This window comes from Mesoplodon densirostris, chromosome 1 (genome assembly GCF_025265405.1).
Source record: "Mesoplodon densirostris isolate mMesDen1 chromosome 1, mMesDen1 primary haplotype, whole genome shotgun sequence".
NCBI classification, from domain to species: domain Eukaryota; kingdom Metazoa; phylum Chordata; class Mammalia; order Artiodactyla; family Ziphiidae; genus Mesoplodon; species Mesoplodon densirostris.
The window spans coordinates 66113917-66128038 of NC_082661.1; the positions used below are offsets into that span (position 1 = coordinate 66113917).

The 14122-nt window shown below is 36.7% G+C and overlaps 1 protein-coding gene across 2 annotated transcripts in view; it reads left to right on the top strand.

Annotated features, from left to right (window-relative positions):
- Nucleotides 1–12930, top strand: part of RAB28 (RAB28, member RAS oncogene family) — a 96899-nt gene extending 83969 nt beyond the window's left edge. The window contains exons 6-7 of one of the 2 annotated variants that reach the window (XM_060086276.1): nucleotides 1521–1598; nucleotides 11981–12930. In XM_060086276.1, the coding sequence (XP_059942259.1) occupies nucleotides 1521–1598; nucleotides 11981–12073 (171 nt within the window). In that variant the 3' untranslated portion in view covers nucleotides 12074–12930. Of the gene's footprint in view, nucleotides 1–1520; nucleotides 1599–10625; nucleotides 10716–11980 lie in introns of those variants that run through there. The other variant, XM_060086364.1, reaches the window with a different exon arrangement.
- The last annotated feature ends 1192 nt before the right edge of the window (nucleotides 12931–14122 follow it).

Consider the following 14122-nt stretch of genomic DNA (forward strand, 5'->3'; position numbering starts at 1 on the left):
TATTGAAGTGCCCTAGGCTCAATCCTTGGATATCTCTCTTTTTTAAACTTATTCTCTTAGCGACCTCATCTAGTCTCATGGCTTTGGCCAGACCTCTTCCCTGAACTCCAGACTCATATACCCCAGCACTCCCGCTTAGGTGTCTAACAGCCAGTCCCAGTTTAATTCAGGTCCAGAACTGAGCTCTTGATATTCCCTCTTCAGATCTCTCACAGTCTTCCCCACTTAAATAAATGGCAGATCTTCTACCAGTTGCTAAGACCAAGAAAATTTTGGAGTCATCTTTGACTCCTGTCTTTCTTTGACATACCACATGTATCACCAAGTCCTGTTGGTTCTACTTTCAAAATATATCCGTAATCTGGTGACTGTTTCTTACCATCTCCACTGCTACCACTTAGTTTCAGGCCTCCATCATCTCTTACCTTAGTGTCCTTGATGATTTCTCTTTTTTACCCTTGATCTTCTTCTATAGTGAATACTCAATACAACAACCAGGTTGACCTTGTTAAATAGAAGTCACGTCAATCCACCCTCCATTTCACTCAGAGTGAAAGCCAAAGTTCTTCACATAGTTTATCAGATCTTACATGATTTGTACACTCTTAATCTCTCTGCTAGTTTTCTTTTACAATCCCCCTTTTCTCTCCATTCCACCACACTAGCTTTCTTATTTCTCCTTGAACATTGACCATCAATGAACTATAATATATAATGCTCTTCGCGGTACAAATGACATAAACCTTTTGGGGATATGTATCTCTTTTTGATTAGGGATCAAAGTTAAATTAGTAAAGTTGTGATAAATATTCAGTAAGTAATCATGAGATAAGTAGGGATAAGAATATGATAGAGCACTTACAGAACAAAGACAAGTTATGCATTACAGTCGGTGACTGGATTCGTGTCTATAGATTTTTGTTTAATGATAATGGAGTATACTGCTCATTTTCTGTTTGATAAAATACAGTAAAGATTATAAGTTTTTTGCTCAAGAGATATGGAGAATTTATTAAAATTGATGAGAACCACAAAGATTATTAAAGACTTGTAAAGTAAGACCTTTGAATATAGGCTAACGCCAGATCAAAAGACCATTGTAGAACTGGCAGTGAGAAACTTTACCCAGGTAGTAAAGTATAGACTAATTTATTTTCGTTTTCTTCAGGACTTATAGGAGTTTGTTATTATGCTAGTAGTTTTGTTTTGTTTTTTTAATTTGGTAGCTATAATTAATTGTCTTATGTTAAATCTTTAAAAGCCTAAGTTTTTAGGGATAAATGTATATTTAGACCAGTTCAGTGAAGTGTATGGCTTTTCAAATTATGGTTTAATCATTTAAAAAATTATTATACTTAAAATGTTGCTGTATTTGACAAATAAAGCTATTTTTGGAATAACCTGGTACATCATATTTTTTGCAGTTTTTGCTGTTTATCACTTTTTAGAAAGTTCAATTTATTTGAAGGTAACTTAAGCATGCCTGTTTTAAATCATTTAAACCTGTTTTTGTTATGTAGGTCTTCCTGTGTTTTCAGAAAGTTGCTGCTGAAATCCTTGGAATCAAGTTAAACAAAGCAGAAATAGAACAGTCACAGGTGATTAAATTGAACTGTATATTTAAAAAAAATAATTTATTTCTTAAAAGACATTAATTTTCACCCTGAATCCTTTTACATTCATGCATTCTATGTACATATACCTAAAAGCCTTAAAAATAGAATGTGTGTATGAATCAGTGTTTATTGCAGAAGATGGAGGATGTTAACTTTTTGCCAAATGATGGAACCTCATTGAAACCTCATTTTGTCCTTTTTGTTGGAAAAATGAGATTAATACAATAAAAATTTCATCAGTGGTTAAATAATGGGTTAAGGAACTGACTGTATTATTTTGTACTTCTTTATTAAAGTTCTTCTTCCATGATTACTGTACAATATCCTTTTTATATTTTATACAAAATCGCAACTATAATATTTATCAAAGGTTAGTCTTAACTAGTAAGAATTTACCCCATTTGGCATCTTCCATGTTTGCTTTGGTAAAACATTATTTTTTCTAAAGTCTTGCTCTCTGTTCTTCTCTAAAAGGTCCTGCCTTGTAATGATATTAATTCTTCATGTTATTTTATTGTTAGTTTAATAATGGTATTAATTATTGGGGATTTCTGAATTCTTTCACTATTCGTAGACAGTTCTCTTAGACTAAGAAATAAACATGAATACCAATAATCAAGCATTTAAAAATACCACTACAATAGCATACCAATTCACATGTTTGATTGAATGAAAAATCAGAGCAAGAGTCTGTAGTTTAAAGTCAGGCTTCGGAAGTGATTTGCTTAGAAGCAACATATAAATTACACTTTCCCTCAATCCCCTCCACTCTGTCCCTGCTCTGTGAAGCTAAAAAAGGTATAACAATCTCTCCCCATCATTAAATTTTTCTTCAGTTCTTTTAGAGTTAGTTCTGTCATGGTCGCTCTTTGTGTGTGCATGTGAGTGTGTTTAAACAACTTGAGCAGATATCAATTGAAAATTGTTTAGGGAGGGTGGGAGGGAGGAAGGCACGAGGGGGAAGATATGGGAACATATGTATATGTATAACTGATTCACTTTGTTATAAAGCAGAAACTAACACACCATTGTAATGCAATTATACTCCAATAAAGATGTAAAAAAAAATTTTTTTAATAAAAAAAATTAAAAAATAAAAGAAAATTATTATGCTGATATGGCTGTTCCTAGAATTTCATTAAAATATTTGGAACTCTGGAAATCTACTTTTATTTCTCATTATTCAAAAGACATTTCAGCACTTACTGTGGCCAGGCACAGTGTTCCGATATTTGTGCCATATAAATTGCTCCCAGACACAAAAATAGCTACTTCGTTTTGGCCTAGGAGGATGGATACAAGAAAGAGAAACTACCATGATTTGCTTGATAATACTGACCTTGGCAGACCCCAGAGGTCAAGTGATTTCCTCTGCTTTTTAGCTTCACTTCCTAAATGATGTTTCTCCCTGATTTGATAGTCTATGAATGATTATCAAACAATCATAAATGATTTATTAGTCATATATTATAAGTGTGGTTTAGTGGTGAATTCAGAGGAGATTTAAAAGAGTTTAAGATGCACTCCCGGGCTTCCCTGGTGGCGCAGCGGTTGAGAGTTCGCCTGCTGATGCAGGGGACACGGGTTCGTGCCCCGGTCCGGGAAGATCCCACATGCCGCGGAGCGGCTGGGCTCGTGAGCCATGGCCGCTGAGCCTGCGCGTCTGGAGCCTGTGCTCCGCAACGGAAGAGGCCACAACAGTGAGAGGCCCGGGTACCGCAAAACAACAACAACAACAAAAAGATGCAGTCCCTGCTTTCAGTGAAGAAAATTAATATATTATGTGGTACGCACTGTGTTATCTCATTTTACCCTTATAATAACTCTGTGGGGCAGGTGGCACTTCATCATTTTATGGGTAGAAAACAGACTGTGGAGAAGTTAAGTAACTTGATCTACTAATCTACAGCTAGGCAGTGGTGGAGTCAGGATTTGAACTCAGGCCTGTCTGATAACAGTGCCCCTAATGTTTCCATTCTGCCATATTAGGGGAAGATTTACTGTGTAGTTTGGAGTAGGGAGTTGAAAAAGAAGCTGGCATGAACACGTTGAAAAGCTTAAGTTGTATTTTGGAAACAAAAGAGTAGTTTGGTTAAAATAAATGACCATTTGTGTTGGAGTATGAAGGGAATTTGAGAAAAAGATTATGGAGATTTATGAATGCCAAGTTTGATAAGTTTTATCTCATGTATTGCCAGTGGAAAATAATTTTAAGCAGGGAAATAAATGAAAGCAGTTTTTAGATAGGATTAATCTAATGGGATTTGTGTGTGTGTGTATGGATGTGAAAGAGATTGAAAGCAAGGAGACTGGGTTACTGTCCTCATGTGATAAGGACCAGAATAGGGGTGGAAGGGAAAGAATGGATATAAGAGACATTTCACAGAAGAATCAGTAAGACTTGTGGAATGACTGGGTAAAAGGGAGAAGAAGTCCAAGATCACGTTGTGGTTTCTCACCTGAGTAATGGAGAAAAGGGGAGACCCAGTGATGAGCCCCCCCCAAGAGGAGAAGGTGTACTGGTGTGGCACAGGAGGCTGCACTGAGAAGGGAGTGTACATCGCTTGAGCCCCAGAGCAGTGCTCAGGTTCAGTGACAACTCCAGAGAGATGGAGTAACTGGGATACTTTTGAAAGACAGAGTTCTAGGGAAGCTTTATTAATATTTGTAGCTCACTCTTAGTCACAGGAGCCAAAGAGTTACTCTTTGGACTTTAGAGATGGACGTAACATCTAGGCATATTTTAACTAAAGCAGCATCAGATGTGTTAACTACATAGTTCCCCAGCCTCCTTATGCACCCCACCTTGTTTGTTAGTGTACCCCATCTTCTTTATTATGCTATAAAGTTTAATTCTATCTTCAGTTTGTTGGTGTTGACTTTGAATTCATTCATTTGAAGATGAATTCAAGCTGCTAGAGCCCTCCTTTATTGTGTTTGTCAGAATCTTTTGTATAGGGAAACCTCATTCTCCATTCCTGAGATCAATGAGTTTGGTGCTTTTGCCAGTTAAATTATTTATTTCACAGTGGAAACATTTTTGAAAGTTCATTATTTTTTTTAAATTTTTTTATTAAAAAATTTTTTTAATGCATTATTTTTAAAAGATGTTTCTAAGAACATACTTGCAGGCTGTGTTAAGCACAGTGTTTTTTTTTATTGAAATGTATTTGACACAACATTTGACAGGACAACATCTTTCTTGTCCCCCCACCATCTCCTGGAAACCACCATTTTATTTGTTTTTACAAGTTTGGCTTTTTAAAATTCCACATATGAGTAATATCCTACAGTACTTGTCTTTCTCTGTCCGACTTATCTCATTTTGCACAATATGCTCAAAGTCTCTTCATGTTTTCACAAATGAGAGGATGTCCTCCTTTCTCCTGGCTGAATAATATTACATTGTGTATATATATATATATATATATATATATATATATATATATATATATACCACATTTTCTTTATTCACCTATCAATGGACACTTAGTTTGTTTCCATATTTTGCTTATTATAAATAACACTATAATGAACATGCGGGTGCATATACGTTTTTGAGTTATTGTTTCATTTTCTTCGGATAAATACCCAGAGGTGGAACTGCTGGATGGTATGGTAGTTCTATTCTTAACTTTTTGAGGAAACTCCATATTGTTTTCCAGTAGCTGCACCAATTTACATTCCCACCCATAGTGAATAACTGTTTCCTTTTCTCCACATCCTCACCAGCACTTCTCTCTTATATTCTTTTTTTTTTTTTTTTTTTTTTTTGTGGTACGCGGGCCTCTCACTGTTGTGGCCTCTCCTGTTGTGGAGCACAGGCTTTGGACGCGCAGGCTCAGCGGCCATGGCTCACGGTCCTAGCCGCTCTGCGGCATGTGGGATCTTCCCGGACCGGGGCATGAATCCGTGTCCCCTGCATTGGCAGGCAGACTCTCAACCACTGTGCCACCAGGGAAGCCCTCTCTTATATTCTTGATGACAGCCATTCTAACAGGTGTGAGGTGCTATCTCATTGTAGCTTTAATTTGATGATTAGTGATATTGAGCATCTTTTCATGTACGTGTTGGCCATTTGATGTCTTCTGAAAGTTCATTTAAAACCAAAGAAGTTCAGATTTTATATCTATAGAGAGTGGGAGAGTAGGGAGGAAAGGGAGGGAGAGAGAGAGAGAGCTTATGCACCTGTTTTCTGTAGTTTTTATGTCATTTGAAAGATTCCTGAGGGAATTTGGTGTCACAAAGTGATAAAGTGTTTTGTATTATTTTATACAGAAGGAGCTAGGCTATAGACTCACCAGTTACATGCAAGTTGACACTATAGTAATTTCATTTGTGACAAATACTTATAATAAGGTTTTAGTCTTAGTTCCATTCACTGATTATTTAAAGAGATTCTGCTATTTTAATTCTAACCTAGAATATTCCTGTTTTGGAGTCATATAAAATGAGTTGTCAACACACTTTACAAGCTTTTCAAGGAAGGGAAGAGGGAGAAAAGAAAGGGAATACAGCTTATTAATACAGCAAACACTTTTTGCGAGTCGATACTTTGTGCCAGAACACTAGAATCTGGGATACGAAGATGAATAAGTTAAAGTCCTTGTCCTCAAGGACTCCCAGAATACATGAAGGCAGACAAATATGTTAAGTATGCGTTTTTTTACAATTCCCAATTAGTGACATTTTCACTGGCCAGTTAATAAACTATGACTTTGTTTGGTTTGAACTAGGTATGCATTAGTTTCTTTTCTTTTTTATTGAATTATAGTTGACTTAAAATATTATATTGGTTTCAGGTGTACAACATAGTGATTTGATATTTTTACAGATTACACTCCATATAAAGTTATTTAAAAATATTGGCTATATTCCCTGTGCTGTACATTACATCCTTGTATTTTATTTATTTTATACCTAGGAGTTTGTACCTCTTAGTCCCCTTCCCCTATCCTGCCCCTTCCCTCTTCTCTCTCCCCACTGGTAACCACTAGTTTGTTCTCTATATCTGTGAGTCTATTTCTGTTTTGTTATATTAGTTTGTTTGTTTTATTTTTTAGATTCCACAAATAAGTGCAAGCACATAATACTTGTTTTTCTCTATCTGACTTATTTCACCAAACATAATAACCTCCAAGTCCATCCATGTTGTTGCAGATGGCAAAATGAGTAATATTCCATTGTGTGTCTGTATGTGTGTGTGTTTGTGTATGGCACATCTTCTTTATCCATTCATGTGTTGATGGACACTTACATGACTTCCATATCTTGGTTATTGTAAATAATGCTGCTATGAACATTGGGGTGCATATATCTTTTCAAATAGTGTCTTCATTTTCTACAGATATATACCCAAGAATGGAATTACTGGATCATATGGTATTTCTATTTTTAGATTTTTGGGGAAGCTCCATAGTGTTTTCCATCGTGGCTGCACCAATTTACATTCCCACCACCAGTATACTAGGGTTCTCTTTTTTTTTTTTTTTGCGGTACGCGGGCCTCTCACTGTTGTGGTCTCTCCCGTTGTGGAGCACAGGGTCTGGACGCGCAGGCTCAGCAGCCATGGCTCATGGGCCTAGCCGCTCCACGGCATGTGGGATCTTCCCGGATAGGGGCACAAACCCGTGTCCCCTGCATCGACAGGTGGACTCTCAACCACTGTGCCACCAGGAAAGCCCTAGGGTTCTCTTTTCTACACATTCTTGCCAACTTGTTATTTCTTGTCCTTTTGACAGTAGTCATTCTGACAGGTGTGAGGTGATAATCTCATTGAGGTTCTGATTTGCGTTTTCTTGATGATTAGCATTGTTGAGCGTATTTTCATGTGTCTTGGCCTTCTGTATGTTTTGTGTGGAAAAATGCCTATTCAGGTCCTCTGAACAGTTTTAAGTCTGTTTTTTGTTTTGTTTTGTTTTTGTTTTTTTGGTTTTTTATATTGAGTTGTATGAGTTTTTTCTGTATTTTGGATATTAACTCTTTATCAGATATATCATTTGCAAATATTTTCTCCCATTCATTAGGCGGCCTTTTCATTATTTAATGCTTATTTAATGTGGCCTTTTGTTGATGCTTTCCTTCTCTCTGCATAAGCTTTTTTTTTTCCTTTTTTAAACATCTTTATTGGAGTATAATTGCTTTACAATGTAGTGTTAGTTTCTGCTGTACAACAAAGTGAATCAGTTATATGTATACATATATACGCATATCCCCTTCCTCTTGCGTCTCCCTCCCACCCTCCCTATCCCACCCCTCTAGGTGGTCACAAAGCACTGAGCTGATCTCCCTGTGCTTCTCTGAATAAGCTTTTAAGTTTAATTAGGTTCCATTTATTTATTTTGCTTTTACTTCCCTTGCCTGAGGAGGCAGTTCCAAAAAATATTGCTAAGGCCTATAGATCATATTCCATTTTTTTCTTTTACTATTCATTTTTAAAATTGATTTTTTCATATAGTTTCAAAACTAGGTGGGATAAAACCATGTAGATAAACCTTGTGTTTTATAAATTAGGAGATGGTGAAGACCAAAGAGGTGAAGTAACTTGCCCAAAGTTGTGAATGTCACTGGCAGCCTATAATGGCACATTATACAGAAGAAAAAGCTCCCACTGTCTGTAAAATATCATGCTTTTCAAAATGTTATATCCATGCTTTAAATGGTAACCTATAATCTTTGCACTTTGAATTTGTATCAATCATAGTATTCTTTAATTTATTTAATATTCTTTAATAGTTTACACATCTGTTTTCCATGCTAGACTCTTATGCGTCTCAAAAAACAGAGATCATGTATTATTTACATGAATGTTTCCAATACCTAGAATAGTGGTTTGCTTTGAATGAGTGATAGTGACAGGTGTTTCAGCTGTCAGAGTATGTTTACTCCATATCCTGAGCATGATAAACTATGACTTTTGCAAAGGTAAATTTGTTACTACTATCTGGACTAAAACACAGTTGTAGAATTGACCAAATTTATCTTTAGTGTCTTCTGAAGAGTCAGTCTCTATTGCTTATACCTTACCTCAACTCCTAGGTTGCTTTCTTTCTTACCCTTATGGAGAGCTACCATTCCCGGTATCCACTCACAACTCTTTGACAAAACAAGGGTTAAGCTGGTGTTCAACCACACAGCTCCCTTCCTCTTAGGGCCACTGCATTATTTTCACTCAACTGACTAATAGCAGAGAGTAATTGAGTGTACTTTGTGGCTCCAAAAATAAAGGTGGGTGTTTTGTAGGAAACATTTTCTCTGAAAATGTCAATGAATGAATGACTTGTAAACAAGCCGACTACTGTGAAATCACCTATCATGAAGTTTATGACATGGAAATTATGCTTTTTTTACTCATAGAAAGCAAAGCTCTGAATATGCAGAGCTTTGGTTCTGGCTTCCAGTTCAGGAACTTTGTGCAAAGCTTTATGTCAAACAGCCAAGGCCCCCAAGAAAGATGTTGCCTTGTTAGTTCTTCATTGATTTGATGAGAATTAATGGTGAAAATCCAAGTCATTTATGTTAGTCAATAACTTTGACCAGAATGTCTTGACCACAGGTCAGTAACCTGGTTGTGTTTATAGGATAGGGTTTAAACCATCATTTTGGAGGATTAATGAGTTGCTTACTGATTATGAAAATCCCTTCTCTTTATTGTAACCCATAGTTTGGTGTGAAACAATTAGTTTTGGGGAGGCCAGATGATGGTGTTCAGCGTTTCACTGATGTACCCCCCTCATATGTCATGTGGCAGTTGGTAATGCTTCTGTTGATAGCATCAGGCTGAGTGCCTAGTAAATCATGAGTCTTATCCAGAAGTTAATAGTGCCTGCTAGAGAACTGAAGCAGAGCCCATCCAAGGCTAATATACTGTAGTGTCCTGTTCATTCACTCTCAGTTGTTTATCCTATCTTTATAAACATTATCACAAGCAGCAACCTGATTAACATGTTTTTTTCTGTATGTGCTAATTAATAGATGCTATTATGAAGGAAGATATTTCTGAAATAAAATATTTGAACTCATTAAAAGCGAGGATAGTTTCAAGTCCAAAAACTTGGGGGAGCGTGTTACCTCTATCATATTTGTCATATGTAGTCTTTTCATCTTAAGGGTTATAGCAATCAAAAAACCTAACTAGTTTTGATTATTTAGCGAAACTCTTAGATAATTGAAAACAACAGCTGTTGTGCTTAAATATTGTATGTCAGAATTTTTTTTTAACGATAGTAAAGTGTGTTTTGAACTTATTTATTTCTGTATGGAATTTGGAAACATGGAGGTTAGGGTTGTGTGAGGGGTGGGGGAATGAGCTTCAAAAGAAAGTCTTTGAAAGGTAATAAATATTATTAAATGTAAAAATTGTAAATGATATAGCTTCCTCTGATTTATGCATCCTCTCCCCACCTTCAAAGAAAATGAATCACTCCTTCTTTGTTCCCACAACATATTTTTAAGTCCACTAGTAAAGCACTTATCTGGTATGACAGTTAGCTGTGTACATGTTCTCTTCCCATTAGGTCCATAGCAACTTATGAACAAATCCTGTGTAATTCATCATTTGTTCCTAGTGTAGAGCAACTGGCACATAGTAGATCCTCAGTAATGTTTGTAAAAAGAAATTGAATTGGTACCTTGGCTGCACTTTAGCATAGAAAAGCCCCCAAATTCTTAGTTGCCCTCTGAAATATTGGGCATTATATATATTGTGTGTAATTGTGATATCATAAATAGAACCCACAGCTTCTCTGAGAGGTTCAGTAGACATGTCTATTTCAGTAATTAAATAGAATTGTAGAGAATAATGTTTCTTGGATCTTTGTTCATTTTCTTTACTTTTGTATGCATATATTTTGCTATTTCTTTTGTGACATGTCTAAATTTATGTGTGTATTTCTTTTTCTACTTTGGTGTTTGTTCCCTTCTATTTTCAGTCATTGAATAAACTTTCCATTTTTCTTTCTTTTTTTCCTCTTTCTTCTGCATCTTATTTATGTTGTACGGCATTGACAGCATATTGTCAGGGCAGAAATAGTGAAGTACCCGGAAGAAGATAATCAACATACCAACTCTGCTCAGAGTAGAATCTGTTCAGTACAGTAGTGCAGGTATTAATTGATAAACTGTTGCAATTTGGGGGAGGAGGGTGGGGAGAACTAGTGAATGCTGTCTTGTTCTTTATTCTTTATGAATAGAGAAGTTCAAATGATTATTATACATTATTGGGAATTAATATTGCATAAGTCCTGGTTTAGAACTTTGAAAAATTGATCCTTTGCTGGGAGACTTATGACTTACACAAGGAATTGGGGAAAAAATTAAAATAATATTTCAGTTACTTTCAAACGTATTTGTCTTTATGGTTGTGTTTATTACATGTGCAGTGAAGTGGAGAATTGAGGCAGTTATTTCATTATTCATTCCTTACCATTTTTTTCCTGAAATAGCCTGATAATTGAAAGAGTATTTTTAAAATTTGCCTTGAGTTACCCTTCTTTGTCTGCTTGTGTGTGCAGAGTTAGTAAAAGAGTTGAAACCAGTGAAGGATTTGTTTTACCTTAAATAATTACTTAGAGATGAATGTTAGGGCATATTGCTAAATTCATTGTTTAAGATATTCCTTGAAGTGTGTGTTAGAGGGAAGAAAGGAAGAGTTAAAAGTGTCTTTTGGTTTAAATTATTTTAAAAACATGAATATGAGGTAATTTTCTAACTTTCTCATTATTCTATATTTTGTTAGAGTCATTATTCATAACCAATAGTGAGCTATTTGGAAGTAAGTTAGGGATTTGGGAGAACAGTTTTAAAAATGGGTTGCTTAAAACATTTCTTCTTTATATGTAACTTCTCTTTGACATTTATATCTCTTTTCACTAACTCACAAATTGATAAACATTCTTTAAAAAGTTATGACTGGATATAATGATTTATGGAAATATTAATAATGATATTCTTTGAAATGGTGAGGTCTTATCTATGAATTAAGATATATAAATGATTAATTTTAATTCCTTTGCTTTAAATTATAACCAGGGCTTAATTTTTCATATTGATTTGCCAATTTTTTATTAGACTTGTGGTAACCTTAAGTTATTATTGTCATAAAACCAGAGAAGACTCAGTAAAAGAAATGCTATTACATCCTTAACAGAATTACCCCTGCCCCGCTACTCCCTCACCCTCCACCAAAATATATCCCAGCTTGACCTTAGTTGGTCCTGGCTGGTTCTTTTAATATCAGCTCCTGCTTCATTTATGATGTCTATCATCAGGAGTTCACCAAAGTTCAGAAAATAAAAATATACTTTAAGGAGCTCTTTCTAAATGTTCTGATGTCCTGATAATAACTTTGTTTTCTTTTATGACAGAGGGTGGTGAAGGCAGATATTGTAAACTACAACCAGGAACCTATGTCAAGAACTGTTAACCCTCCTAGAAGCTCTGTGTGTGCAGTTCAGTGAGCGCATTTTTCTTCTGTATTGATAGTTCTGGCTGCCCTTCGCCTCTGTGTGGGCTCGAGGACCTGTAGGAACTTGTTTTATCAGTGACCATCTCTGTAGTTCAGTTAACGCTTTCCTCTCAACTCGCTTCATCATTGCCTGTTGCCTCAGCCGCAGGCAGCTCCTTGGACTGGAAAGAATTCAACTTTGGGACCACACACTTTGAATTCAAAATGGAAAGCCCGTTCTCTGGAATTAGACTGCTTCATTGAAAAAGAATAATGTTGGTTCTCTTTATGTCCTCACTTCTTTTTTCCCTGATGTAAGTTGTTTTAAACAAATATGAAAACTATCTAAGTCTTGATCATCAGCCAGGATTTTGCCACAGCACAGTTTCATACTCTTATCTGAACTCATACCTGGCAAAGTATGCTTCAGAGTGCAAACATTTAAACGAGTAATATATTTTATCTACAGATACTTAAGAAGGCATTCTTTTGCTGTCTATTGTGAGTGAAAATATATAAAGCTGTATCTAACTGAAAATGCTTGAAATAAAGCTATAATAGAAATATTTTTTTTCATTTTTTAAAAAAGAGCCTAAATTCTTTATATTTTAACTGTAGCTCACAAAGTAGTGAGTATTAGATATTGTATTTTTATTATTATATCATGGTCATTATGTATTGTGTAATACTCAGGTTAGATGGCTTTGTGAATTCTGATAAACGTTCAGCTGATGCTGCATGTGGACTTTCTCCTGCCAACTGTGTAAGAGTACTTCCAGAATGAATTCTGACTATTGTTGGATCATTGTGGATCAGACTGTACCTGATGTTCAGACGTTTTTCTCCTGCAAATAAATTTATTTAAATTACTTTGGGGGGAGAATTTTCTTCCAGCCATCTTCCCTTTAGTTACAGAAAAACAAAGTGTTTTTGGATACAAATCAGTGATCATGTGAAGTTTAATAAACATTCAGTCACTTAGAGTTGTTAGGGTATTTGTTGGACTAGTTAAAATCCAGACCCCATAGCCTGGCATTTCAGGAGCTCCATATCAGCTGCATCCTACCCGCCTACCTTTTCTCCTGCTGCTCTTCTGTGTACTGCCTGCCTCTGTGCCAGTGGAGCCACGGCTCACTCCTGTGTGACTGATGCTTTCTGATGCTCTGCCTTCCTGTCTTTGCTTCACAGGTCCCTCTGACTGGAATTCCTTCCCCCTCTCCAAATGTCTGCCTTCTTTCAGACAGCCTTTAGACACCATGAGGGCAGCGCTCTCTCTGTCTTGCTAACAGTTGTGTTGCGTTTTCTGTGTGCAGGCACAGTGCCTGGCTGGCATTTGGGTGCTCTGTATTGGCCACATCAAAAAGGGATGAATGCTGCTCCTCTGCAAGACCACTCCCGTCTCCACAGCTGCAAATTCCATGTGAGCACCTCTTGGATGGCCATTACACCTTCCAGCCTTGGATCACAGTTATTTGTGTCCTTGTGTTTTATTGTTCCTAGACCATGAGCTTATTGAAGGACAGTCCTGGGTCTCTTTTTTCTCACGTCCTTCAGGAGTGCCTATTGGGGTGCGTTCCTCATAGGAGACTTGCCAGAGGTATGTGTAGAAATTTTGGACATTTAATTTTACAGCTGTAAGGGATTTTAGAAAACTTGTTATTTCACATCTTGTGTGGCTAAGGAAACCGAAGTCTGGAGAGAAAAAAGAACTTGCCAGAGGTGGGGAAGCCCCTGGTGGTTCTGGTGCTGGGTGAGCAGGACTGCTTCTGGCTCTCCCTGCTGTCCCAGTACCTGGGCAGGGGCAGGTCCGTGAGCTCCTCTGGTATAATCATATTAAAAAAAAGAGAGAGAAAAAAAGGAACTTGCAAGAGGTCATGGAATAACAGAGGTAAACCCCATAGGAGATCTTCTGCCTCTCGGCCAGGGTGACACTTTTTCAAGAGTGGTTTGAAATTTAAGAAATTTTAAAATTGTGGGGCTTCCCTGGTGGCACAGTGGTTGAGAGTCCGCCTGCCGATGCAGGGGACAGGGGTTCATGGCCCGGTCTGGGAAGATCCCACAT